General features: G+C 50.3%; 9 protein-coding genes across 9 annotated transcripts; 5 read left to right on the forward strand and 4 right to left on the reverse strand.

The window, feature by feature from the left end:
* Positions 1-148: 148 nt before the first annotated feature.
* FOBCDRAFT_287918 (uncharacterized protein) lies at positions 149-3878 on the forward strand (the record flags this gene model as incomplete). The annotated part of the gene is made up of 3 exons (XM_031172957.2): positions 149-2337; positions 2393-3099; positions 3151-3878. 3 exons carry the CDS (start codon positions 149-151, stop codon positions 3876-3878), a joined length of 3624 nt encoding a protein of 1207 aa, XP_031049742.2.
* A 1460-nt stretch (positions 3879-5338) lies between these two features.
* FOBCDRAFT_287919 (Cullin repeat-like-containing domain protein) lies at positions 5339-7446 on the reverse strand (the record flags this gene model as incomplete). The annotated part of the gene is made up of 2 exons (XM_031172959.3): positions 5339-7180; positions 7233-7446. The coding sequence occupies 2 exons, from the start codon at positions 7444-7446 to the stop codon at positions 5496-5498; spliced, it is 1899 nt and encodes a 632-aa protein (XP_031049744.1). The 3' UTR covers positions 5339-5495.
* Positions 7447-7840: 394 nt separating this feature from the next.
* Positions 7841-11036, forward strand: FOBCDRAFT_315302 (MCM2/3/5 family-domain-containing protein). The gene is made up of 3 exons (XM_031172960.3): positions 7841-8018; positions 8082-10614; positions 10669-11036. Exons 1-3 carry the CDS (start codon positions 7946-7948, stop codon positions 10700-10702), a joined length of 2640 nt encoding a protein of 879 aa, XP_031049745.2. The 5' UTR covers positions 7841-7945; the 3' UTR covers positions 10703-11036.
* Positions 11037-11675: 639 nt separating this feature from the next.
* On the forward strand, positions 11676-13200 carry FOBCDRAFT_287921 (Ribokinase-like protein; the record flags this gene model as incomplete). The annotated part of the gene is made up of 2 exons (XM_031172961.2): positions 11676-11976; positions 12065-13200. The coding sequence occupies 2 exons, from the start codon at positions 11676-11678 to the stop codon at positions 13198-13200; spliced, it is 1437 nt and encodes a 478-aa protein (XP_031049746.2).
* A 487-nt stretch (positions 13201-13687) lies between these two features.
* FOBCDRAFT_154354 (adenylate cyclase-binding protein) lies at positions 13688-16115 on the forward strand. Its single transcript, XM_031172963.3, has 5 exons — positions 13688-14127; positions 14193-14481; positions 14559-14881; positions 14931-15450; positions 15501-16115. The coding sequence occupies exons 1-5, from the start codon at positions 14081-14083 to the stop codon at positions 15942-15944; spliced, it is 1623 nt and encodes a 540-aa protein (XP_031049748.2). The 5' UTR covers positions 13688-14080; the 3' UTR covers positions 15945-16115.
* Positions 16116-19045, reverse strand: FOBCDRAFT_214348 (acyltransferase ChoActase/COT/CPT). Its single transcript, XM_031172965.3, has 4 exons — positions 18624-19045; positions 18244-18301; positions 16516-18178; positions 16116-16458 (listed from the first exon to the last, which is right to left on the reverse strand). Exons 1-4 carry the CDS (start codon positions 18690-18692, stop codon positions 16332-16334), a joined length of 1917 nt encoding a protein of 638 aa, XP_031049750.3. The 5' UTR covers positions 18693-19045; the 3' UTR covers positions 16116-16331.
* A 995-nt stretch (positions 19046-20040) lies between these two features.
* On the reverse strand, positions 20041-22506 carry FOBCDRAFT_14258 (SWIRM domain-containing protein). Its single transcript, XM_031172966.3, has 4 exons — positions 22174-22506; positions 22047-22115; positions 21580-21998; positions 20041-21531 (listed from the first exon to the last, which is right to left on the reverse strand). Exons 1-4 carry the CDS (start codon positions 22283-22285, stop codon positions 20113-20115), a joined length of 2019 nt encoding a protein of 672 aa, XP_031049751.2. The 5' UTR covers positions 22286-22506; the 3' UTR covers positions 20041-20112.
* Positions 22507-23069: 563 nt separating this feature from the next.
* FOBCDRAFT_14269 (uncharacterized protein) lies at positions 23070-24296 on the forward strand. Its single transcript, XM_031172967.3, has 2 exons — positions 23070-23455; positions 23514-24296. Exons 1-2 carry the CDS (start codon positions 23159-23161, stop codon positions 24258-24260), a joined length of 1044 nt encoding a protein of 347 aa, XP_031049752.2. The 5' UTR covers positions 23070-23158; the 3' UTR covers positions 24261-24296.
* FOBCDRAFT_14276 (uncharacterized protein) lies at positions 24297-26037 on the reverse strand. The gene is made up of 3 exons (XM_031172968.3): positions 25716-26037; positions 25205-25663; positions 24297-25154 (listed from the first exon to the last, which is right to left on the reverse strand). Exons 1-3 carry the CDS (start codon positions 25998-26000, stop codon positions 24333-24335), a joined length of 1566 nt encoding a protein of 521 aa, XP_031049753.2. The 5' UTR covers positions 26001-26037; the 3' UTR covers positions 24297-24332.
* Positions 26038-26080: the final 43 nt, after the last annotated feature.

Consider the following 26080-nt stretch of genomic DNA (forward strand, 5'->3'; position numbering starts at 1 on the left):
CGCCGATCCTCTCTATCTTACCCCTGGGACGTTAGCAGCCCCCACTACACTTTCAACCCAGCTTATCTTCTTTGAGGCATAGCGCTTCAGATCACTTATCATCATTCAGCTCATATATACCCGGAATCTGGAGAATCTTATACAAGTTATGGAGAAGACAGAACAAACATCACTGTATGGGTTCGACTCGCATGAGACTGCCCTATGTGTTATCCCTCCTCGTGGACTTTGGCTATCAGTGGATCGCCTGAGAAGTCTTTATGATAAGGCATATTCAGCGTGGCCTCCTCACGTTAATCTTATCTACCCATTTGTCCGGCCTGAAGTGCTAGGGAATGCAGCTCAAGCACTTGAAGGGCTTGTGATACAAAATCGGCCTCATCTTGCACTCAATGTTGCTGACTGTTTCAAACATAAAAATCGCAACACTATCTTTCTGGGTTCGAACTCAGATTCTACTACAACCGAGCTCTCAAAGATCAGGGATATAATCTACAATGCTCTTGGCCGTTCACATGGAGCTCAAAATGAACGCTTCGTTCCTCATATGACCATCGGTCAGAGTGAAGACGCCGAGGCTGCCCCCCATCATTTTCTCCTCGAAAAGGCCCGCCTCTTGGCACCGATAGAATGGGAAGTGAAAGAAATTGCTATTCTTATTCGCGACGGCGCACTTGCGCAAGGCGGAAGCGGACCACGGCCTATGCGGCTTTGGGGGACTCTAGATCTTAAATCGGGAACCTTCCATCGGATAACACCGCCTCAAAGTTTTAATGATCATCTACACGAAATGTCTACTATTGCTTTCCAGCCATGCTATCACTCGATCCAGTCTTCAGGAGCCTGGGAAATGGCTGAGTCGACAAACACATCTCCGGATACCAACGAGGTCATCCTTGAACAATTGGTTGTTGCTTCTTATAATGTATTGGCAGAGTTTGAGTGGCCTCCTCAATCATATCGGCATCCAGCTCTGGTGGAAAATCTGCTCTCAGCTCGTGCTGCTGCCGATATTGTTGTTCTCCAAGAAGTCACAGACCATTTTCTTCCTGACCTCCTCGCCAACAAGGATATACGTAGTCGCTATCCTTTCGTCACTCATGGGCCCCCAGATCAGTCCGGTATTGGGCCGCTACCTAGCCTCCTGAACACTGTCGTCTTGAGTAGATTTGCGTTTGAATGGCACTATCTCCCGTTCCATAGGAAGCACAAAGGCTGCACCGTGGCCCGGTTTCCCGGCATCGGCACACGAGATGTTGACGATGGGAAATTCAAACCTTGGATCCTTGTGGCGTGTCATCTGAGCCAAGGGCTTACTGACGGCGCCGTCGCCACCAAAAAGAAAGAAGTCCAGAAGATGCTCGATTATCTGTCTGCCACCTTTCTGCAACATCCATGCATCATTGCTGGGGACTTCAATCTTGCGACTTCAACTTACACCATTGATGCTGCCAAGAAAAAGCATGATATTTCTGCCCAAACTGTTCGTCACTTGCGAGATATTGACCGGGCTATCTCGGATTCTGGCTTCTTAGATACATGGCTGGCAACGAGACTGGAGTCGGGCGAATCTTCAGACATAGCCAACGAGAAGAGGAACGTCCTAGACTCTTTCCAGGGAGAGCAAGGCGCTACTTTCGACCCACTGACAAACACACTGGCGTCTGATCTTGTTGGAAATGGGTTGAATAACAGACCGCAGAGATATGACAAGATCTTGATCAAGGCAAATGGTCACTATAACCCGCATGGTTTCAATACGTTTGGTCAGACAACCTTCGAGTCACCGGAGCAGGGCGGTCCCACATACGCCAGTGATCACTGGGGCATAAGATGCCTTCTGGTAAAGTCGTCACCTTCTGATATGTCTCGATCTTGTGTTCCTGAGATGAAAATTGCACTTCAACAACCTCCTCCTGGCTTGGCTAACAGCGAGAGCTTGGAGGACTTCTTGGAAGGTCGTAGATGCTTGCCGAATGAACAGGAGAGGACCGACCGGGTTGAAGCGATCAAGACCCTCGAAATGGTTCTCAAAGATGCTACATCCTCGATTTCAGAGAATGATTCCCGATCTGGGCCTGCATTCATTGTGGTCCCAGTTGGCTCTTATGGCCTCGGCGTCTGGACGAGTTCTTCTGATATTGACTGCCTGTGCATTGGCCCATTCAGCTCAAAGACATTCTTTGCATTGGCTGTTCAAAGGTTGAAGCGAGCGACGACCTTGGGCGTCAGAATCTTGCGACGAGTTAAGGCCAATTCAGGTAACATGCTGGAGTTAGAAGTCAATGGCATCAAGGTCGATCTCCAGTATTGTGCAGCTGCATCGATAGTTGAGAGGTACTATTGACTCATGTATTTATTCAACAGGGAAACTGCTAACTCTCGAATATAGATGGCCTGAAGTTATGAAGCGCCCAGCCAGCGACCCAGCGTTTGCTTTGTCTTTCCAGGCACTTGCTAAGCTTAAACCTGTTCGCGATCTGTTCTACCTTCGCCGCTCACTTCCAGATATGGTACAGTATCGAATGGCGCACTTGTTCATCAAATCTTGGGCCCAGGCGCGAGGTATTTATTCGGCAAAGTTTGGATTCCTCGGTGGTATTCATATTAGCGTCCTCCTTGTACCGGTCTGTAAAGCACTGGCTTACGAGAATGAAACTGTAACCCCAGCCGACATTGTTGTCACATTCTTTCATTATTACTCAGAATTCGACTGGAAGAACTCGATGGTTTTTGATCCGTTCTTTCACAAAGAATTGAGATATAACCGAACATTCCGAGAACCCCTCTGCCTGATCGGTTGGCATGCCCCAGCACTCAACACTGCCCCTATCGCGTCTATCCCAACAGTGGCCACCATTTCTTCTGAGTTTGGTCGTGCCAAAAGGATGCTATCAGATGGTGACTGTATCTGGGGTAAGCTGCTCGGTATTGAACCCGAGACAGCTCTAGGATCGGTTCAAGCCCCAGCAGCTACAGAGTTTTTGCATGCATTCAAAACATACATCAAGATTGATGCGCATTACTGGGGCCCGTCGCAGGAAAAGAGTGGCCGTTTCATCGGCTGGCTTGAGTCGCGCTGTGTTATGCTACTAGTTGGTAAGCGCGTCCCTTTCCTTTGGCAGGATGTATCATATTGACATTGTCTAGATATAAACAGGAAACTGAAGCATCTACTCGCACGCATTTGGCCATCTCGGTTCTTGGATGTGTCCGCTGGAGCAGAGACATCTGGCGCAGAATATCATGGTTGTTACCTCATTGGCCTTGCATGGGACGATGACTCAAACAAAGAAGATGCTAAGGAGGTGGGTATGGCCATGCAGACAGTACTGCAAGACTTTGAAGCGAGGATTCGCCGAGACGAGAAGTACTATGATTCTCAGTTCTGTTGGATGAGTGCAACTGTCGCAAGGGCTCATGATCTTGGCACATTGGAAGTTGATCAGAGTCTTTGGGGAGAATATGGGGGCGAGACAGATGATGACGAATCCGATGAAGAGCTCGACGAAGAGGAAGATTTCGACGATGCTGAGGAGGAATCAAAAGGGCATAAGAGCACAGGGCCTGGGTCCAGAGCTGCGGTTGTGGGCAAGACACCAGGGCTGGGCAAGTTTCGCACAGCTGCTGATGTGCTCAATCGGCTTCGCTGGGACCCCAATTTCGATTCAGGCGACTACATCATTGGCTACGAAGACCGCTTTCTCGGAGCTCGTGAGAGGGCAGTGGAACATTGGAAGACGGAGCAGACTGATGAGGAGTTTATCCCGCAGCACCGCATACTCTACTTCAAACGGAGGGAGGACAATGCCATTTTGTGGGAGCGACGGACGCGGATTGACGAGATCTTTGGCAGTGGTGTCAAGATTGATAGGTGAAGTCTGTACATGACTTGTCATAATCGAATTAAGGGTCCTCAAATCACAGCAGAGATCGACACAGGAACATGGATCTGGTCTGACAGAGAAGCAGGCTAGCGCGTGTGAAGTAAATTCGGTGTGCTGCGTTGCGAGACAGATGGATACGATGCATGTGCATGTGCTAGATTAAGTAAACTACTTATTAGATTATGTATATACATGTTGTGTCGAATGGCGACAAACAACTTGCTCGTATCTGGTTTCGGGCACCACTGCATGGTAAGACCCGAGCGAGGCCCGAGAGTGGTATCCTGTCATTGTCAGGGATAGCATTAAGTATCATGGGGAAGTGTGCGACAATCGGTTGCTATCACCCAATAACCTCAAGAATAAGCCCCAGCATCGCCTTTGCGAGGCCAGGTAATTTACAATGCGGGAGTCTCCGAGGCCCAAGACATGGAGGAAATGCAAGATATTGGACGACGAGAGTGAAAATGCCAGCCCACTTATGGGCTCTCCAAAAGGCTTGGTTACCAGATGACAGCTGCCATCTGCTGGGAACTAGGATTCAAGTCCCAACTGGCGTGGCGCCAAATTCCAGGAGATTGGACTAACAGTTGCATCACATGCATGATGACGATGACCTCTATGGCTGGCAGTTGAAGGACTGCTCTCATTCTCGCCGTGGCATGTGGTGAAGGAAGTATAAAATCTTGCATGATGACGCGCTAGGTACGTGGGGGGTGGGACTGTTTCATGTTTCAATCCATCCGTAGAAAGAAGGCAGTAAAGCCCCCCCTGCACATATCTCCGGTCCCTCCCACATACGAAGACCACCTCGACTCGAATTGAAATCGCATCAGCCTCACTTTCGGGTCCACGGATACCACCATCGTGGCATTGCTGGCTCAGACCCTTGAGGATGGATAGAGTATAAAGCTTCCGGAACCGTTGATCGGTTCTCCTTCAGGCCTTTGAAGCAAAAAGCACTCCATCTCAACTTCAATAACATCGTCCTCCCCACACGAGCCAAGCGACTTACGCAAAACTCTCAAATACTTTCTCAGCACCTTCACCATGGCCGTTGTCGAATCTCAGTTGCCTGTCAACAGTTGCTGTACTGCCTGTTGCAAAGCAAACGATCTCGGAACTCACGACTACTGCGGCACATGTCCCAGGTGTCCCTCCTGATGACTCTGCAACTCGCCAGTCGCCTCTGTAGCCTCAACAAACGGGCCAGAGGACCAAACAATGTTTTTGGCTGCGCTGCTGTTCTCAAATTACTTTTGCTCGACTCCTGATTCGCGTGGCTGCCCAGCATCTTTGAGGATCGCTAGGACTTGAAATTGGATTGAGCATGGCAGTAAATGAGGGGGGAGATGGAATAGCAGGTGAATAAATCCTTCAGGTTTCATACACTGTGCCTCGGGCAAGATCGGAGAAACCGGTTGGTTGGGTGAATCAAGATGGTGACAAGATATTGATGATAATCATCTGGGATAAACATCCTGGAACCAAGAGCGGAACTGCTGCTATAGGTCGGCTAGCAGCATACGTTGTTCCATTTCTCATCGGCGTGTCCTCGTCCATAGTGCCTAAAGGTTCAGACTCATAATTACCCCCTTTGCCCTATGCTCAGGAAGCCAAACTGGAAAACACAGCGGCGATGGAAGTCTTATCATATTTGACGTACTTGCCTTTGCCCTTATCGATTTCGTGATACCGGTCCCAAAACCGCTCGTAGAGAGGCTGCAATTTCTGGCGAATGTCCTCCCCAAACATTCGCCGGACTTCCCGCTCCATGCTGTACGATTTGTGTCGAGAAACCATGTCGTCAAATGCGCTGTTGAATTGCGTGAACTTCTCTTTGATCCTGTCTTTGTCTTTGCTTCCCAGCCCCTTGACGATCGAAGTAGAGTCGACAGGTCCAGAAGTTGGACGATGCGCACGATTGGTATGTACAGTGTCGAACAGGTGGACGGAAAGGTCTTTGCAAACATCCGTATAAGCTGCCGTTGCCTTTTTGCGCCATTGCTCGAGAATGTCAAGTTTGTTCTCCAGCAGCCCGCTAAGTTCCGAGTTCTGAACCATTCTCCCAATGATGACAACGCTATTGGCCAGAAATACTCCAGCAACAGCTCTGCTCTTCATGAGCACGCGTGACTTCTGGTCCAAACCAGAGAGGAGCATTTCGATAGTATCAGTGCAGTAATGCGAAAAGATCTCTTTACCATCCGCTCCTATATCGAACGATGCTAGACTGGGAATTGCATCGGTCGAGCGTCCGCTAGCCGCCGCGTTGGAGTTCCATCCGCCATCCCCTAATGATATCATTATGCTCGAGATAGGGCGTAGAAAGTGTACCATCGTCTGAAGGCGCTGCATTGTCTCCGAGACGAGGGATATTGGAGCGCCATCTGAGGGTAACATCTGTAGCATGCTGATCTTGCGCCTGGTCTCGTCAAGGAGCTCCGCAAGGGACGACTTGGCGGTCTCTCGAACAGGCTTCAGGGCTGCAGCGAGTGCTCCTTTCAATTCTCCGGTGCGTGTTTCGAGCTTGCCTGAAAGAGCCGAGATGATCTCGGTGATTTCATATGCCAGATAACAGTCGGTGTTGAGGTGATTTTTGATATGAGCATTGAGTTCACGCAACGTTCGGGCAAGCTCAGCCATCGCTGCCTGGCAAGTTGACTGGAAGACCACACCCCAATCCTCACGCGAGAAGACACTGCACACATTGTCGTATTCGGAGACAAAAAGGCCCTCCATAGCTTGCGAGTAGGTCCCTATTCCGTTGGTCCCCGCACGGTAGACAGCATCTGGGCTCTTCTTCTTGGCGGTGTTGACACTTGCGGCAGCAAGGTTGGCCAAGGATGTTGAGAGGTATGGGCCGCGTACCTCTGCATATATATGGGCGAGCTCAGAGGATCCGTTGTGGTGACTCTCGATGACATACGAATAGACCAGGCCGAGCCGGGCTATTTTGTCCTGAGGTAGTGTTGGGAAAGGCTTGTCTTTTGTGATAAAGTGCAACGGCTCGACGGATCGAGGAGTCTCTGCGCGCAGCAATGTTTCGAAATGGGATTCCAGCTGACTATTGCCTGACTTGATGAGTCGCGTTAGATCGGCCATCGTTTGTTGGTTGGCGCGCAAGTTGGAGGCTTTCATCTCGTTCAAGGCCTTGTCTAGACGTTTGATAGAAGCCAGGTAATTGGAGAGACCGGCCTTCTCGGGGCCGACTCGAATGATCTGCTCTTCGTCATTCTTGCTATCTGCAGGTTGGCGCAATCGGTCAATGGCGGCCAGGACTGAATCAACGTCTACCCAATGGTTAGTCGTCAGCATTGGCTGGACATGGACTCTGTTTCTTACTATTTCCCAATATTTGCAGTCGCCTGGTCTCTCCGTTCAGAGGTCCTGCAACATCTTGGACACTCTTCCCTGTCGACTCGAGTCGGTTGAGGCACGATTGAATCTTCTTGGTCAATTGCGTCGTCTTTTCGAGCCGCGAATTGAGGACGTCAACCTCAGCCCTTGCTTCTTCATCTAGAGCGGTATGCGCGTTGCCAGAGAGTCCGACCGACATTGTGCACGAACACCGGTGAATAGCATCCGTTCAGGTAGTGGGGTGGCTTATGTGTGGTAGTATAGGAAAAGCGTCGTAGGGAGAGATCATTAAGGTTGAGAGTTATGAGTGTTCCGCGTGGAGGACCATGGGGATCCCAGCATAAGGCAATGGCACGGGCAGGCTTGGCGTATGTACGGATACGTTACCTCCCTCTTGAGACCTAGACCTAGGTCGTTACGGAAACTAGACTAGTTCCCTGACGAAATAGGGTCCATTGTAGCCACACATCAGCCACCTCTGGAGGCCAGGTTTAGCTACCACTTTACGCGAAAGAGACGCGTTCTTTGGAAGGGAGCGCGGGCAAGGCCAGCAATTTCGAGCAGCCCCCTAGCAACGCCCCGCCTGGTTTACTTTCACCCCTCGATCTGATTACCGTACAGTACCTTAACCAGGTTCCATATCGGCATCACTTTTGACCAAGTCGCTCATTGTAACGACAATACAAGGAACCGCCGACATGGATTCTTTTATGCTTCAAGATGAAGGCGTGCGCGACCGCATACGTCAAGCGGAGGAATTCCTTGATCCCAGTATGTCCACCGCCCGTTCTCCAAAAAGATCGGTCGTTGTGCCTAGCTAACTCTTTTCTACAGATGATCCTCAAGTCCGAAGTTATCGATCCGATATTATTCTTATGCTACAGAAGAACCAGCGTCGATTGACCGTTAATCTCGATCATGTGCGCAACCACAGCCCGGACCTCGCACAGGGCCTGCTCCAGCAACCCTTCGATTTCACTCTGGCTTTTGATCAGGCCCTGAAGAACATCGTCCAAACCATTCCGCAGGCGCGACCTGACCAAACCGCAAAAGACACCATTTATTACTGTGCTTGGGCTGGCAGCTTTGGCTTGAACGCTTGCAATCCCCGTACATTATCGTCTCACCTCCTCAACTACATGGTCTCTATCGAGGGCATCGTGACTCGATGTTCTCTCATCCGCCCCAAGGTCGTGAAGAGTGTTCACTACAATGAGAAGAAAGACATGTTTCATTTTCGCGAGTACCAGGATCAGACCATGACCAATGGTGTTACCACTTCAAGCGTCTACCCTCGCGAGGACGACGACGGTAACCCACTTATTACAGAGTATGGCTTCTGCACATACCGAGACCATCAGACCATCTCCATCCAGGAAATGCCCGAGCGAGCACCTGCAGGGCAGCTCCCTCGCGGAGTGGATGCCATTCTTGACGACGACCTCGTCGACAGTGTGAAGCCCGGCGACCGAGTGCAGCTCGTCGGCATTTATCGAACTCTGGGCAACCGTAATACCAACCACAACAGTGCTCTCTTCAAAACGATGATTCTGACGAACAATGTTGTCTTATTGTCTTCAAAGTCTGGAGGTGGTGTGGCGACTGCAACCATTACCGATACCGACATTCGTAACATCAACAAAGTGGCCAAGAAGAAGAATCTTCTAGAGTTGCTCTCTCAATCGCTTGCCCCCAGTATTTACGGTCACGACTATGTCAAGAAGGCCATCTTACTCATGCTTCTGGGTGGTATGGAGAAGAACCTCGAAAACGGAACACATCTGCGTGGAGATATCAACATTCTGATGGTCGGTGACCCGTCCACTGCTAAATCTCAGTTGCTACGTTTCGTTCTCAATACTGCACCGCTCGCGATTGCGACAACTGGTCGTGGCTCCTCGGGTGTTGGTCTCACTGCAGCAGTAACTTCTGATAAGGAGACGGGTGAGCGCCGACTGGAGGCCGGTGCCATGGTCATGGCTGATCGTGGTGTCGTTTGTATCGATGAATTCGATAAGATGTCAGACGTTGACAGAGTTGCGATCCACGAAGTTATGGAACAGCAGACTGTTACCATCGCAAAAGCTGGCATTCACACATCGCTGAATGCTCGCTGTAGTGTTGTTGCTGCTGCTAACCCTATTTTTGGCCAATATGACCCTCACAAGGATCCTCACAAGAACATCGCACTACCTGACTCTCTGCTCTCACGTTTCGATTTACTGTTTGTCGTCACAGATGACATCGAAGATACGCGAGATCGACATGTGTCAGAACACGTCCTTCGTATGCACCGATATCGCCAGCCAGGAACTGAAGAAGGCGCTCCTGTGCGTGAGCAAGGTGGGCAGTCCCTGGGGGTCTCCGCTTCAAATCAAACTGAGTCCCAGGGGCCAACCGAAGTCTACCAAAAGTATGATGCAATGTTACATTCTGGTGTCACTATCACATCTGGTCGGGGCTCAAACAAGAAGCCCGAAATTCTTAGCATCCCATTCATGAAGAAGTACATCCAATATGCCAAGACGAGAATCAAGCCCATTCTGACACAAGAGGCTTCCGATCGCATCGCTGATATCTATGTCGGTCTACGGAACGACGAGATGGAGGGCAACCAGCGAAGGACCAGTCCTTTGACCGTCCGTACTCTGGAAACCATCATTCGTCTTGCCACAGCACATGCCAAATCCCGCTTGTCAAACAGGGTGGAGGAGCGTGATGCGGCTGCTGCAGAGGGTATCTTACGCTTCGCTCTTTTCAAGGAAGTTGTTGAAGAATCGCGGAAGAAGCGGAGAAAGACTCAAACGGTTGACTTTGCATCATCTAGCGACGAGAGTTCCAGTGATGACGAAGATGACGATGGTGACATTGCCAATGCCACGCAATCAAACAAGTCGACTTCGAGGGCTACACGCAACAGCAGTCGCCTCCAAGCGAGAGAAACCAGTGACACTGCCCGGTCCAGCAGAGAACCTGATGTTCCTGAGGATGACTCGCAAAGCACATTGCGACGATCTAGCCGGCGAACACAAGACCAGTCACAATCGCAGGCTTCATTTGCATCGTCAATTCCAGCCTCTCAGCTACCATCCTCGAACCAGCTAGAGTCGCAGGATGGCGACGAGGACCTTGCCAGCGGTGCTGCTGCACTGGCAATTGACGATACCCCCATCAGCTCTGAGCGACTGACAACCTTCCGAACAGCCCTTGGTCAGCTTCTCAACACAAACCTGTTTGAAGATGACGCGGCCGAGCTGGACGCAGTCGTGGAGGCAGTGAATAAAAAGATTGGGAACCGTCGCGATGCATTTGACAAAGGAGAGGCCACAAAGGCGCTCCAGAAAATGGGAGAGGCAAACCAGATTATGTAAGTCTCTTTGTTGCAATTATCCACGCGTTGACTTACTAACATTCATTTCAGGTTCACAGAGGGAGATCTTGTGTACAAGATCTAAATCTTGTAACGTGTCGGCAATACGAGGCGATCGACTGGCGTTGGGGAAATTTTTTTTGGTGCATCTATTGGTAGGCTTGGTACTACTATGAAGTTGATAACGACATGGATAACACGAGGTTGGTCGAGTTATGTAGTTAATGATTGATGCGAGGTGAATAGAATTCCGCAAGGCCTGTAACGGCCTCTCTCAATAATCGAGACTTTGATTCTGGGAGCTATGACCAATTTGTGGACAATAAGCCTACCTACCTACCTACCTACCTACCTATGGTTGAACTGAACCCAGAGGAGGAGGAAAAGGCTAGAATAAGAGAAACTCAACCTTTCCCGCAGATATTGAGCCAAGCATCAATTGTTCAAGATGTGCTAAACAAAGAGTCTTTGATTGAATTCATGAGGTGCATTTTTTATCAGCAGCCATAAGTTCTGACAATATATATTCTGTTCTGTACGTAACCTTACGTGTACCAACCTGGGCAGCAGTTCCAATGTGCCCAACCCACCACGGACACCGCCTAAACCAAAGTCACTTAGAATTGCTCACTCATCCGTTCCTTTGAAAGTTGGCCCATCTCTTTCTCGGTAACTCTAGCCTGCATAACGATTCTACAACTGAATCACAGCTTGTACTAGAGTCACAGTAGTTACCAGCAAAAAAACCGGCCCTGGTATAGCAAATCTAAGCGTCCGGACCCCTGTTCTTTAGGATCCGATTCGTTTTCATACTCAACACCCTGACCGCAAACTCCACCAACTGGTGAATATTTCTATTCCCGACCAGTCTATGAGCTGAGACTGTACAGTTCGGCAGTAGAAAAGACGTTTATTTATCGAATAGCCAGTGTCTCTACAGCGAGTTTATACCGGTTCAAGGCCCGCCTTGCACCCTTTCATACAACTGGTCATTGCCGTTTCTTTATCTACTTATCTCACTATTGATATCAGGCGAGAAACCATATCTCACAAGCATCATGGCAGATGTAGCCGAAACTCCAGAAATTGAGCTGCCTACTGACAGCAAGGAGGCTGTTGTTGTAGAGGAAGAGAAAGACATAGACCAAACGAAATCTGAAGATGCAGAGGAACACAAAAACGGTGATGAAGGTGCACCAGGCACTGAACCAGAACCTGAACCAGAGGCAGAGGCAGAGGCAGAAGCAGATAAATCCCCAGAGCATCCCCCGTTGGCCATAATTGAGGGCAAGGCCAGCGACTCGTCAGGCGAAGAAGCTGTCCCGATCGATTTTTTTACGATGGGCATGTTTATAATTGGTGAGAAGATTCATTAACCTAGCCAGCGCCCTTGTCCATAAAACTGTTGCGTTACTCAGAACAGACACTAACTAACTTGACTGGAAAGATGATATCGACTTCATTCCGCCAACTCCGCCTGTCAAAGACATCCTTGGTGGCGCTGGCACCTACTCGGCCCTTGGAGCTCGCCTGTTCTCACCCCCACCCAAATCTGCTTCAGTTGGCTGGATTGTCGATCAGGGCTCAGATTTCCCGCCTTCTCTCTCTACGCTCATCGATAGCTGGTCCACCTCGGCTCTGTTCCGTCATGACGGGCTTCGGTTGACCACGCGAGGCTGGAACGGCTATGAAGGCACTGCCGAGAAGCGAGCTTTCAAATACCTGACTCCCAAGAAGCGCTTGACTGCTCAGGATCTTACACCAGCGCTGCTTAAATCACGATCATTCCACCTGATATGCTCCCCAAATCGATGTAGGGATCTTGTCTCCGAGATCACCTCACTTCGAAAGAAGGTCGTGCCCCCTGAGACATATACCAAGCCCATCTTCATTTGGGAGCCTGTGCCTGATCTGTGTACCCCTGACGAGTTGCTCAATTGCACCAACTGCTTACCTCTTGTCGATATCTGCAGCCCGAACCATGCAGAATTGGCTGGGTTCATGGGTGACAGTGGGCTTGATCCAGAAACAGGTGAGATTTCTACCATTGCTGTAGAACGAGCCTGCGAGCAGCTTCTTGCAAGCATGCCTCTGCAATCATTCTCTCTTGTTATCCGTGCTGGCGAGAAAGGATGCTACATCGCGAAGAATGGAGGAAGAAAGCGAGGCCGTGACCCCAAGACGACCAAGCGACGAAAGAAAGATTATGTTAGGGGTGGCCTTCAGCCAGATACGGATATGGAGGCTTTGTTTGCCGGCCTTCTCCAAGATGCCGATGGGATTGTGGCTCGCGAAGAGATCGAGGTCGATCCTGGTGTCGAGAAATGGGTTCCCGCCTATCACACTGACCCATCCAAGGTGGTTGATCCTACGGGAGGTGGGAATACCTTCTTAGGCGGCCTCGGTGTGGCTCTGGCCCGAGGCGAGAGTCTTGAGGACGCTGTAGCCTGGGCCACTGTTGCCGCAAGCTTCGCCATTGAGCAGGTCGGTGTTCCAACGATTGGTAGAGACGCTGAAGGCCGCGAGGCTTGGAACGGACATAATGTTGAGGACCGTCTCCGCGAATTTCGCAAACGTCTATGAATGAAATGAAACATTGGATATACTATATTATAAACTATATTATAAAATTAGGATGGGTGATAGGGATTTTAGAATAATAAGAATAAAGCACATTGGACATAGGTTATTTAAGCTCGAGTCAGCCATCAACTGTTCTAAGTAACCCATTTCCCACACAGATCTTCAAAGGTCTAGTACCTGTCTAGATGTCTGGGTTTGCGTCTATTATATCAGTCGGCACTTGATTGCCCGGTTCCGGCGTTGATGGAATGCCTCCCTACGTCTTGTATGGACAAAAGCAAGCTGTTGCGATCCTTACCCAGCTTGGGAGGTGTTCAAGTTTTGTCATGCCCCTCTAGGTTAGCCAGTCTTTAGCGCTTGGTCGATTTCTGAAATATACTTAGACAGTACTCATCTCCACAGCATTCTGAGGCGCTAGTATAAAGTATATTTGTCGTACATTCCATACTGCTTCCCCTGTCCCTGGAAAAGGTAGTCATCCCTATTTGGATCTTGAACCTCCTGGACCGAGCTCCAATCACCTCACCTCATCTCATCTTCAATATCTAAGTACCTATTCAATTGTTTGTTAATTAACTCTCTCTTAGCTTGCATAGCTAGCGAAAAAGAAACAGCGTTGGTTCACTCAATCACTAAGCTTGCTGTTCTCTCCCATTTCTGCTTGGCACTAGCTACCTACGACCTATAACTCGAAAGCTACTCGCCGTTCCGTCTTGCGCAATCCTCCAAAGCAACTATCCTGTTGCCTGAGCACGTCGCTGCCACCCGATCAACTATTCTTTCAGGGGCCCAGGCATATCTTCAGCTTCTTTTATTTCGAGCAGAACGCTTTCAGTCCGCTGCTTCGACTAAATAATAACCCAACGGGCGATTATCCAACATGGCTGCTAATAGTCAGATGCACAACCTAACTACGCTTATCAAGAGGTAAGCTCTTCACGCTCGTTGCGTTGTCAGTCCGAAATGCGCAGACGCTGATAAAAGTCATCCAGGCTTGAAGCTGCAACTTCGCGCCTCGAGGATATCGCTTCTTCGACCGAGCCTCCTGCCGATGCCGCCGTTCTCAACCAGGCGATACCTTCACCTCCGAACCCCTCCTTAGCCGCTCCTCCTCCTCCAGCCGCTTCCGATTCCAAGGCCACTACTCCCGCTGCCGCGAAGCCCGAACCTGTCGCCGAGCCGCTGCCAGAATCTATCGAGGAATTCGATGCTTTCCTGAACACTTCTGTCGATAAATATGTGAAGTTGAGCCACCAGCTAGGAGGATTGGTCGCTGAGCAGGTACGCGCAACCATCGGAAGGATCATGAATACGCAGAAACTTCTAGGGGGCAGGGACTAATCATGGCATAATATTAGGCTGCGCTCGTCAAATCTGGTTTCCAGGAGCAGCGCAAGTTTCTCCTGATTTCCACAAAGGCGAAAAAGCCAAACCTCTCCGGACCTGATCTGCCAGTATATGAGAGCCTCATCAAACCCATCAACGAGGCACTGATGGCTGTCACCGAGCTCAAAGACGCCAACCGTCCTAGCCCTATGTACACGCAACTCAGCACTGTCTCCGATGGTATCATGGTTCTTGCATGGGTTACCATTGACACTCGCCCCTATAAGCACGTGGACGAGTGCCTTGGCTCGGCTCAATTCTTTGGAAACAGAGTTCTGAAGGAGCAGAAGGATAAGTAAGTCAGCCTCTTGGCTTAAACAGATCACCTTTAACCAGATTATCAGGGACCCCAAGCAGATCGAATGGGTTCAGAGCTTCTATCAGATGTTCCGCGATCTTGCCGACTATGTCAAGCAATACTTCCCAACAGGTATTCCATGGAACCCGAATGGCCAGCCTGCTCAGGAAGTTCTTAAGTCATTGTCTGCTGGTTCTGCGACTGCTTCCGCTCCCACTGCCCCGGCACCTGCTGCTGGTGGTGCTCCTCCACCACCACCTCCTCCCCCTCCCCCTGGCCCTCCCCCTGTCCTTGATATCAAGACAGATGATGCTCCTGCGCCTGCATCATCTGGTGGATTCGGGGCTGTTTTCTCAGAGCTCAACAAGGGCGATGCTGTCACTAAGGGTCTGCGTAAAGTGGACAAGTCCGAAATGACGCATAAGAACCCATCTCTTCGCAGTGGCTCAACGGTTTCAAGTGGCCAGAGGGGTAAGAGCCCTGCTCCTGGCAAGAAGCCTAAACCCGAGAGTATGCGTATCAAGAAGCCAGCCAAGAAGGAGCTAGAGGGCAATAAGTGGACTATTGTATGTTCTATGTGCGAAAAGTATTGTAGCATGTTGTTAACTTTTACCAGGAAAACTACGAGAAGGAGGCCGAGCCAATTGAGATTGAGGCCTCACTTACACACTCGGTTCTCATCAGCCGTTGCAACAACACCACCATCATTGTCAGGGGCAAGGCCAACCAGGTCACAGTCGAGAATTCCACCCGTCTGTCCTTGATCGTTGATACCCTTGTTTCGACAGTCGATGTAGTCAAAGCCAACAACTTTGCTCTTCAGGTTATGGGCACTATCCCAACCGTCATGTTGGATCAGGTCGACAGTGCCCAAATCTACTTCAGCAAGGAGAGCATAGGAACCAAGGTTTTCACCAGCAAATCAGCGGGCGTCAACCTCAACGTTATTTCTGGCGAAGACGATGACTACAAGGAGGTGCCCCTGCCTTCGCAAATCTGCTCCTATTACGACGAGTCTAAGGGAGACTTGGTCAACGAAATTGTGGCCCATGCCGGCTAAAGCAGATGGCATATACCTTGGATCCGCATATGTAGGAGTAGGATAGGTAGGATATTCAGACAATTTTCTGTGGTGTAGTTATTTGGGCCCGCATCACATGTATCTAGACGCGTAATGGCAACTAACACTGGGGGTGAAGGGCGCCTCTTTCTAGAATTTTGGAACTTTTATCCGTCATTGGTTTAGTTGTGTAATCTATGCTGCCTTTGCTAAAAACATGTCGCTCTGATATCTAGTGCCATCTATATGGCATCGCACAAAAAGACGGTCAAGTCTAGAGTACATTGTCCAACAAGTAAAAACGCCGTTGATCTGAACCGCGACAGTATGCCAATCCATTCAACAGCAAGAGACTCCTTCCGCCTGAGAAATATGTTGTGTGTATATTTACAGTTTAGCCTTGGGGGGCTCAAGAGTAGGTGTGAGCAGCTCGCGCATATCGTTAGCTGCCTCGTTGAGGTAGTAGCTCATGCGGTCGCTGCCCAGACCCTTAGAAACGACATTGAAGTTGAGACTATCGCCATGTTAGTAGAGTTCATTTTCCATTGGACATTTGGGGCGCAATACATACCTGTTCTCGTTGATCATGTAGGCAATACCGAAACCAGCATCGATGACCTGGCTCCAGCCATAACCGTTAAAGAACTCTGAGCTGAGCTGAGAGGTGGACAAGTGCCACGAGCTGGAGTAGCTGTATGCGGGATCCTGGTAGATGGCAGGGACCTCTTGGCCAGGCTCGAGAAGCTTCTTAAGACCGAAGAGATGTCGATCAACCCCCTTACCATCGGAAGCGGCGGTGATGTATTCAACGTGGGCATTGATGGCTTTGCGGAAGAGATCCACGCGTGTCTTGTCGTCAATGGAGGAATCAGACATGGACTTGACCCAGGCAACAGAGTCGTCAGAGACAGTTCGACATGTCTCAGTACGTCCAAGTTGGAAGCGTCGGACAGCAGCCGACTCATAAGTAGGTCGACTCTTGCCATACATCTTGTAGTAGGCGAGTTGGATAATCATCTGAACGTAAGCATCGGGAGAGCACTTGAACTTCTTGATGAGACCCTTTCCGTAACCCTGATAGGCCTGAACGGCAAGCTGGTGCTTGCTGATGACATCGTTGAAGTCCTTGGTTGCGCGATCAATCTCGCTCTGTACTTCTTTTGTGATATCGAACTTGACGACTTGTGGTTCGGGCAAGTTGGACCGGATGCTGGGATCGGAGAAATCGAGCTTGTTTCCAAAGATGAGGTCGTTGACGTAGTCGTTGAGGCGATGAGTGGGAGTACCGTCCATCATGGAGTGCTCGCCCATGAAGCCAGAAGTGCCATTGTCGTTGACAATGAACTGCAGAGGCTTGTCGTACCAGCGGTTGGCACCATCACCGTGCCAGTATTGGTGAGCACGCTCCTCGAGTGTGACTGGCGCCGCATCATCGAGGCAAACCACGAAAGAAGACGACTCAATGGCCTCGAGAGCGTCCTTGTTCTTGGGGCTGGCCTTGAGCAAAATGTCACGAGCGTCAGTCCAGACATCTCTGTTCTCTGAGGTGAGAGCGCCAACAGCAGGAACGCGTTGGGCAAGCTCATAGACACGCTTGAATTGCTGCTCAAGCTCTGAAGTATTGAGCTGCTTTCCGTTAACCTCGTGTTGGATCTTGAAAAATTGGTTCTTGCGAATAGCAATAATGTGCTTATTTTCCTCAGATGAGAACTTGACAGGGTAGTCGGCTGGCTTAGCCGCAACACGGGAAGCGTTGAACATCCACTTGTAGCTGTCCATGCAGATGGGCAACTTCTTCATGTACTCTGGCTCCAGGGTGCCGGCGTCAACCTGCTTCTTGAACTCGAGGGCAGAGGTTGTGATGGCAGCAGCTCGCTTTGCGGGGTCTCTTCTTCGTCGGTCGTCCCGGTGAGAGTAGAAGTAGCTGACATAGGGGACGACGGGATCGCGGTATGAGAGATAGGCTGCATCGTTCCACCACTCGTAAATCCAGTTCTTGGTGTTGGGGTCCTCGCGCTTGGCCACCAACTTCTCCTGAAGCTTGGAGCCTACACCACCAGGGCGCACAAACTCCTCGACGGCCTTCTTGCTTGCCTCGTACTCGCTGGCAGACAGTAGGGGGTGTAGTGACTTGAGATAACGCTTCGCAGTCTCCTCGAGTGTTGGGACGGGCAATTTAGGAAGGGAGTCTTGCCATCGCAGCATGGGTCCCTTGGAGTGGTTCTCAACATAGCCTACTCATAATTTGTATCAGCACGTTGGGTCCGAATATTTCAGGCCTGTGGAGGATAGCGCATACCTGAGGAGGCGGCGGAGCTGTTGGCTCGCTTTGTGGGTGCCATGATGAGAGTTTGTGCCTGTTTTTCAGATTGTCAGATGCGTTGATCAGTCAGAGGAGACGATTTTCATGGTGAAATGGGTGAAAACGATCGACTTGAGCGGAAGAGCAACTATGATGCCTGTCCATCTGTCTATCATAGATCCGGGCGGGTGGAGCATTCGATCACAAGCAATCCTAGGACCCTAGTTCCTGTCGCCCGCCAATGACTCGGCATCCAACCATCAGCAAGAGATAGAGGATAGCCGATGGATTGCCATGCCTTTCTCTTTGTCGACCACATGTGAAGATGCCTCATAAAGAGCAAAGGTGTAGTTGTCACGATGAGGGGGTTGACTTACAGCGCGTGTCTTGGTGAAGTTACGGAAGCTGTTCCTAAGGGCGGGCGAGCGGGCTGAAGTCAACAACATGGCCAACGCGAAAGACAAGCGATCAAAGAAGAAGAGTAGGAGACGTCGAGACGAGAATCGAGAGAGTTGGGGTAGATATGTATGCGACAAATATTTGTCGGGGCTCTATATTAGAACAGGTAATAGTGCCGGTTTCGCACACGACGCTTATTGCTCTGGCCTCGGCTCAGAAGACGGCAAGCTTCCAGAATGGAGTCAATCGTAGAGTAGGGGACAAGGGTCACCAGATTAGACTGGATTGGATGGACAGACACGATTGATATCAATCCAGCGCGAGACTTGTTATGGAGTAGTTAGTTGACAGCCAAATACGACGTCCCAACGTTTGCTTGTGACCGAGACGTCACCCGGGCCCCTCAAAAGCCTTGGGCCGAGGTACGAACTTTCAAGGGCCGACGGGACTGGGGCAGGGGATACGCTTTCCATCCAATCATGCATCTCTAGATCCACCGTCTCCGAGGCAATCACTTGAGCCTCTTCTGGGGAAATAACTACTCCAACCTGACTAAGTAGGTACCTTCTGTTTCAACTACAAGGGTTGGATAAAGTCGAAGCATTTCCCTATCATAGTCAGCTTACTCTGCTCTGTTTAAAGTGCTCACATGCCTTCGGTCATTCTTCACAAGTAATTCACCAATTTACACCACTACGCCATAAGAAGACACTACGTCAAAGCCTGAATCTACCCCAGTTTTCCTTATTCGTGGGGAAGTGGAGAGAGCTCATCTCCATTTGATGTTACCTGTTCCCTTGGTCCATTGCCATCTTCCAAGCCCTCAAATCGTCATACGGAGTATTGCGAACTTGGTCTCTTACACTGTATATACCGTCTCTTCCCCGTTTGCCCGATCATTGATGTGATCTGGCACACACACAATATGAACTACCTTGGTCAATCATTGCAAACTGCAAAACTCAACATACATAGTACAATCTGACAGTATTGGATTACACAATGAGAAAAATCCATAGGCAGAGAGCATAACAGCTAACATAAAACATTCCAATTCGCCAATTTACAACCCAACCGTTCATTGACCAAATGATTTCTGCTGCGACAAAACCACCAAAACATCTATACCATGTACTAGTACACCCTCCGCAGAAGACTAGATTAACTTGCAGGCCTTGTGTCCATCAATGGCCAAGTTGCTTTCTGAAGAATCTCCCAAGATGTCTCTGGTCAATGGTTGTAGAGACCCTCAAGAAGGATGTGCTTCAATCTCATCCGTCACATTTTAACCAGCATCGTGCAGACGCAGCTCATATTAAGTGACAGAAAGTGACACAGCTTGAGATCGGTGATGATCCCGGCACTTCAATTCCTTGTACCAACCAGACGCCGTGACTTTGATTCCAAGTGTCCAAACAGTGCTTTCCCCTAATTAGAGCTCATGCTATCCAGTCTCAATTCCGTCCTTCACGCCTCGTAGCTCTTAATTTGGCCATCACTGCTGGGAGGTGGGACGGCCTGCGCGCCTGGGACAGCCTGGAAGCTCAACCGGTCTCCTTCGCTCATAGCTTCTTGTGCAAGTCGTACGCCTTGTTCGCCTCCAACAGCCGCGGCAGCCTTCAGGCCCTCCTGTACTTCTCGAACTCTACGTCGGAAGGTCAATCGATCGAGGAACAGTTGCTGTCTTGCCCGTTCAAGCTCTCGTCGCTCCGCACGTAGGACGGCCTCCATCTCGTCGAAATACTTGAGCTTCAATTCAAGTTTTTGTAGTGTCACATTTGAGGCAGCGGAAACCAGGCGAGTCATCTCGCGTTCTTCATGAGATGCAAATCCGGCAGCCCTAGCACCTATCGAAGCTAGAGGAATGGATGCGAGCGCGTTGGTCTTTGTGGTGGTTGTCGTAGTTGTGGTTGTAGTCGTCGTGGTCTCTTGTCGGAGGTCGATATCCATAGAATCACTCTTGGCTTTGCTGTCACCGTTGGCCTGGGAATCATCATCGGCTTTGTCGCCGTCGAGCTGTTTGCGGAGCTTGCGCTTGAGTTCTTCGGCAGATTTGCTTGCGGCCGCTGCCGTACTGGCTGGGTCTGCCAAGCTAGCAAGGAAACCGACGACAGACATCACAGGGTTATCAACTTGGCTGAAGGGAAGCTGTCCTTGTTGAGGGCCAAGCATAGACAGGCCAGTCGGGGCACTGATGGGAGCCTCAGAGTCCAAATACTTCTCCTCAATGTCCAGCTGAAGGAATTGGAGAACACACTCTTCCCGTGTGCGGGTACCAACATGCTCTGCAATCTCACCCCAATCGTCGTCGAATCGCTCGAGGCCTTCAAGGAGTCGCAGAATCTCGGCATCCGTCCATGGAGCATCGCGGTCCAAAGTCGATGTGTAGGTGGGGTTCTCCATCTTCACATACATGTTGCTGTTATGGTTGGCAGGCAGGCGACCCTCAGTGAAGCAGTTAGGGCAAAGGTCATATTTGGCCTTGGGGTTGGCATCTGTTTGGTTGCTGTGATAGTATATCCGAGTGCAATCATTGCCGCACTGGTGGCAATGGACCTTGGCGATGGGGGCCTTGGTGGCATCATCGGCACCAGTTGCGCCATTGGTGGCTGGCGTCTCACCGTTGGTCTTGCCCTCAGTCTTGCTAATGAGGGTGTTCTTAGCATTGGCCTCGTAAATGTTTCGTCCAATTTCGAGGTTCTGCTCCCCTTTAGCGGGAGCGGCAGCAGCAGCCTTTTGGTCGGTATCTTGGCTCTTCTTGCCTTCCAGAACCACAGGGTCGGCAGAAGGTTGCCACGCCTGGAGGCCTCGGGGAGTATCGCATATGATCTTGAAATGGCCAGTGAAGGGTGGTCCAACGTGTGATGGGCGTTGCTCGGCGTCAACCTATTGGATGTCAGAAAACCTAAAAATGTCGTTGACAAAGCACCTTACCTGATAGTTGATCAAGCCCCATTGCTCCAAGAAGGCGTGGACGCGCATAATGGCGCAAACATCACCAGCCAAGTTCCTGCGGCAGGCTGTGACTGTCAGATATTCAACAGGGTTGAGGCGATATGTGTTTATCATGAAATCGCGGTAATCCTTGTAGACAGCTGGTGTTTTGCTTCGGTTACGGTTGTTGAAAAACTCGGCCATGGCTTTACGCTCGATTTCGTGAATAGCATTCATGTCGAACCAGGTACTGTAGCTGGGAAGGACAATCGCGTGAGTCTGCGCGATGAGATGGTCGCGAGCAGCCGACTCAACAACCTCCTTTGACTTGGATTCTTGACCATCTGTAGCGGCCGCTCCATCCTCCTTCGTCTTGGCATCATCAGCGGGCGCATCGTTCATCTCCTCATCGCCTCGAGCTGGACGTCTCAGTAAATATTCCATCGTATTTCAAATAGTCTGGTTACCTGGCGCAGGAGTTGTACTATCCTGTTTGATGTTTGACTCAGTAGCCAATCCCTCGGACATCTGGATGTCTATTTCCCGTGAGTGACATGTTTAATCGAGGGAGCAGCAATCGCAATGCGCACATACCTTCGCTGTCGCCTGCACCTGACTCTGGCTGCAGGGGAGGCTGAGCGAGGATAGGGTTGCTGTTGGGCGAGGCACCGTTGCCGGGCGAGCCATAGGTAGCAGAGTCGTCCATCTTTATGGTTACCGCGATCAGACCGCGAACGGTAGTTCAGGACGGCGAATCAATCGAGCGCGCACAATCAGATTATTGTGCGATATTTGGCGAACAGAATTATCACGAATCAGAGAGATGATTGTTCGTACGTCGTCGGGAATTCGATGTCGCTAGCGTCGTGATGTTGATGGAGTCTGGCGATGAAATGGGTCGCGTCTTGGAGAAATTTTGGCGCGAAGTGACTGGCCTCAGCTTCGTGACATTTGGACGCGCATTTCCAGGGGGAACAAGCTGCATCACGTGGTATCAGTGTTAGCTAAGCACTGACCCGCTCCGTAGTAGCTAATCTATTAACGAGATCCAGATACCAACGATTGATAGTTCAGATGCTTTCTGTTTATATAGGCTACAACTGTTTTCTATATGTGCTGTTTCAGGTTTCCCGATGAGATTGTACTCGTCAATTGGTTTAGTCGTGAGCTTGTCAACGCAGTTCTCAAACATTTAGATGCAGACTGAGATCCAGCCTTTAGCGGTTATCGTTACGATACCATGATACCTAGGCAGTAGGACAAACTTAGTCTCAGATCAACAGAATAAAGCATAATATATAGAGACCCAAATATCTCCTTAAGTTTGGAGACAGCTCAATGTAGCTGTTTTATGATACTCAAGCTGTCATGTGAATGGATATCACTTGAGCCGATTCGGCATTTTAGTCCACATGCCGTCGGTTCCCGGTCTGGCCGATGGCGGCGGTAGAGCAAGCGGCCTCGACCTCGGGCCGTTAACAACCGTCGCCGACTTAACCTACCTCACCTACATCACTCACTCTTGGACCTGGAGAGGGCAGTTGAATTGCCATCACCACAAATCAATCACACCCTCACGATGCTTCCGACCGCGAAACGAGTGCTGACACAGAGGGCCACTGGCCTCATGGCGCGCGCGCACGCCTACAGCTTCGGCGCACAACGGCAGCGCCTGCAATCCACATTGGCAATCCTCGAACAGAAGGATGGTGTACTCAACCACAGCTCGTTGAGCGCCTTCACAGCTGCGAAGAAGTTGGGTGGACCAGTACACGGCTTTATCGCTGGCAACAACATCAAGCCTGTGGCTGAGGAGATTGCCAAATCTGAGGGCGTCGAAAAGATTATTGCTGTCGATAACAGTGCATATGAGAAGGTTGGTGGAAAGGTCCATGAACCCAATTACACGCGCGCAACACTGACTCTCCATCAAGGGTCTCCCCGAGAGCTATGCTCCCCTCTTGGTTGAGAATATCAAGAAAGGCGGTTACACACACGTCATCGCAGGCCACACTGCATTCGGCAAGAGTGTCATGCCTCGAGTGGCCGCTCTGCTCGATTCGCAGCAGATCTCAGATATCACAGCAATTGAGAACGAGAACACATTCGTCCGTCCCATCTACGCCGGTAATGCGATCGCCACCGTTGAGTCTTCAGACTCTGTCAAGGTCATCACTATTCGAGGAACTGCCTTCGCTGCTGGTCCCCTAGAGGGAGGTTCCGCCACCGTCGAGGATGGAGTTGACTCCAAGCCCGAGTCACCTACTGAGTGGGTGTCGGAAGATTTGGCCAAGTCAGACCGTCCTGATCTTTCGACTGCAAGCCGCGTCGTGTCCGGAGGGCGTGGTCTCAAGTCCAAGGAGGAGTTCGACAAGGTCATGCTTCCCCTCGCTGATGCCCTTGGTGCTGCTGTCGGTGCCTCTCGTGCTGCTGTTGACAGTGGCTATGCCGATAACAGTCTGCAGGTGGGTCAAACAGGCAAGGTTGTTGCTCCTCAGTTGTACATGGCCGTGGGCATCTCGGGTGCGATTCAGCATCTTGCAGGTATGAAGGATAGTAAGGTCATTGCTGCGATTAACAAGGATCCCGATGCTCCCATCTTCCAGGTTGCCGATGTCGGTCTGGTTGGTGACTTATTCGAAAAGGTACCTGAGCTGACTGAGAAGGTCAAGAGCTCCTAAGCATCTAGATGTACAGGGTGTGAAGTACAGAGTGATGTAATATACAAACAGTTAAAGTGCCCGTCTCTAGTATCATTCCAGGACAGTCAACATTTCATCCGTGCTCGTGAACTTTTCTCTCTCTTTTCCATTCTTTTGCCCACGCTCTCGTTCTGCGCGGTCAATCTGCCTCCAGTCGTCCCACGCAACGGCTCGACATGTTGATGGCCCAGCATCTTGTCTCAGGCCCTCCCACCCTGTCACACTGTCATGATTTGAAGCGTTGAGAAAGCGACCGCCTGATAGCCAGTCGTGAACAATCGCATCACCCGTGGTGAAGGCGTCCTGCATAGTAGATGCGATCACTCCGGTCGGACCGTTCTTGACCCAACCGGCGCAGTATACTCCGGGGACCCTCTCATTGTGAGCACCTCCAGCATGCGTATCAGAAACCATCCTCGTCACTCTACCAAGGCCATCGTTGTCGACAACGCCGCGACGATCGTCAAATTGAATACCGATTTCAGCAAACCCAGGCAGAGCTACGGATTTGTATCCAACCGAGCGGAAGACAACATCAGATGGCAGGATAGCGGTCTTGCCAGTGGCTTTGACAGATGACTTGGGGTCAAATGGTGCTGCGAGTTCTGTAATGTCGAATTCAGTACTTGCCACCTTGGAGGGTGCATCCTGGTTTCCAAGAAAATGCTTTGGTGAGAAACAGCTATCCAAAGACCATGACTTGGAAGCTGTCTCGTGGGGGGTTGATGAGCCCTTCACCAGCACTTCCATGAGTCGTTTTGAGGCACGTGGCAAAGACTTCAGATCCTCGGGAACGAGTGATCGATTGAAGGGTAAAAACCCTACGTCTCTTAGTTTCATGAGTTCCCGCACCTCTTTGATGGTGAATGAAGCCTGGCATCTGTCAGAGCTGTGATAATTAAGCCATCAATAGTGAGACCTACCTGCATCGGCCCTCTTCTTCCTACTACATGGACTCTCTTAACCCTGCTTTTGGACAGCGTCTCAAGCGCCTTCTCTGTAATATCTGTTTTTCTGAGAACGTCAATGTCTTCCAAAAGCATCCGTGCAACATCGAGAGCAACGTTTCCTTGGCCGATGACCACAGCTTCCTCGGCTTGTGAGAGGTCCAGGTCTAAGCCTGAACATCCAGGCAGACCGTTGTACCATCCTACAACTTCACGCGCTGAGTGAATACCGCTGAGGGTCGATTCGCCCGGGATACCGAGTTTTTTGTCTTCGGATGCTCCATATGCGAAAAGAACAGCATCATAGTGCTGCATGAGGTTATGCAACTCTATTGTGCAATGCTTCAAAGAGTTGCCAGGATGACCAATTGAAACATTACCAATGAATGTGAAATTGGGCTGTGATGCAATTTCATCAAATTTATCTTGGCAATTCTATTGTTATGTGAGTATTCTAGTCTACTAGTTGTTCTATAGGGTAACCAACCTTGACCTCTGGATGATCTGGAGCAACGCCATGACGAACCAAACCGAACGGTACGGGAAGACTCTCATACATATCCACTTTCACTCCTGGCACTTTCCCCATTACTCGGTAGGCAGTATAGAACCCGGCCGGTCCAGATCCTACTACTGCCATGCGAAATGGCGCATCCGGAGATCGAGAACTTTGCTGAAGCGCAGAGGAGAAACATCGACCAGAAATTACACTAGAAACCCGAGGCACTGTATCGAGGCGACGGAAGCGCCGTGCTATTGAGCACATCATCATTCACGGCTGGTGATGATGTTTCGATGTTGTACCTTGGTCAGAGAACGACTGAGAAGTGACTCTTTATCCATTCAAGGAAT

The sequence above is a fragment of the Fusarium oxysporum genome, chromosome II, assembly GCF_013085055.1.
Source record: "Fusarium oxysporum Fo47 chromosome II, complete sequence".
NCBI classification, from domain to species: Eukaryota; Fungi; Ascomycota; class Sordariomycetes; order Hypocreales; family Nectriaceae; genus Fusarium; species Fusarium oxysporum.

Bases quoted from the DNA above. Each gene is read 5' to 3' on its own strand.
- FOBCDRAFT_315302 (XM_031172960.3), top strand. From the start codon at position 7,946: ATGGATTCTTTTATGCTTCAAGATGAAGGCGTGCGCGACCGCATACGT. The intron at 8,019-8,081 runs GTATGTCCACCG...TCTTTTCTACAG, and splicing joins GGAGGAATTCCTTGATCCCA to ATGATCCTCAAGTCCGAAGT. The intron at 10,615-10,668 runs GTAAGTCTCTTT...CATTCATTTCAG, and splicing joins GGAGAGGCAAACCAGATTAT to GTTCACAGAGGGAGATCTTG.
- FOBCDRAFT_154354 (XM_031172963.3), top strand. From the start codon at position 14,081: ATGGCTGCTAATAGTCAGATGCACAACCTAACTACGCTTATCAAGAG. The intron at 14,128-14,192 runs GTAAGCTCTTCA...AAAGTCATCCAG, and splicing joins CTAACTACGCTTATCAAGAG to GCTTGAAGCTGCAACTTCGC. The intron at 14,882-14,930 runs GTAAGTCAGCCT...CCAGATTATCAG, and splicing joins CTGAAGGAGCAGAAGGATAA to GGACCCCAAGCAGATCGAAT.
- FOBCDRAFT_214348 (XM_031172965.3), bottom strand. From the start codon at position 18,692: ATGTTGTTGACTTCAGCCCGCTCGCCCGCCCTTAGGAACAGCTTCCGT. The intron at 18,179-18,243 runs GTATGCGCTATC...AATTATGAGTAG, and splicing joins CAGCTCCGCCGCCTCCTCAG to GCTATGTTGAGAACCACTCC. The intron at 16,459-16,515 runs GTATGTATTGCG...ACATGGCGATAG, and splicing joins TACATGATCAACGAGAACAG to TCTCAACTTCAATGTCGTTT.
- FOBCDRAFT_14258 (XM_031172966.3), bottom strand. From the start codon at position 22,285: ATGGACGACTCTGCTACCTATGGCTCGCCCGGCAACGGTGCCTCGCCC. The intron at 22,116-22,173 runs GTATGTGCGCAT...CACGGGAAATAG, and splicing joins AGGTGCAGGCGACAGCGAAG to ACATCCAGATGTCCGAGGGA. The intron at 21,999-22,046 runs GTAACCAGACTA...TGAGACGTCCAG, and splicing joins TAGTACAACTCCTGCGCCAG to CTCGAGGCGATGAGGAGATG.
- FOBCDRAFT_14269 (XM_031172967.3), top strand. From the start codon at position 23,159: ATGCTTCCGACCGCGAAACGAGTGCTGACACAGAGGGCCACTGGCCTC. The intron at 23,456-23,513 runs GTTGGTGGAAAG...CTCTCCATCAAG, and splicing joins ATAACAGTGCATATGAGAAG to GGTCTCCCCGAGAGCTATGC.
- FOBCDRAFT_14276 (XM_031172968.3), bottom strand. From the start codon at position 26,000: ATGATGATGTGCTCAATAGCACGGCGCTTCCGTCGCCTCGATACAGTG. The intron at 25,664-25,715 runs GTTGGTTACCCT...ACATAACAATAG, and splicing joins CAGATCATCCAGAGGTCAAG to AATTGCCAAGATAAATTTGA. The intron at 25,155-25,204 runs GTAGGTCTCACT...GACAGATGCCAG, and splicing joins GAAGAAGAGGGCCGATGCAG to GCTTCATTCACCATCAAAGA.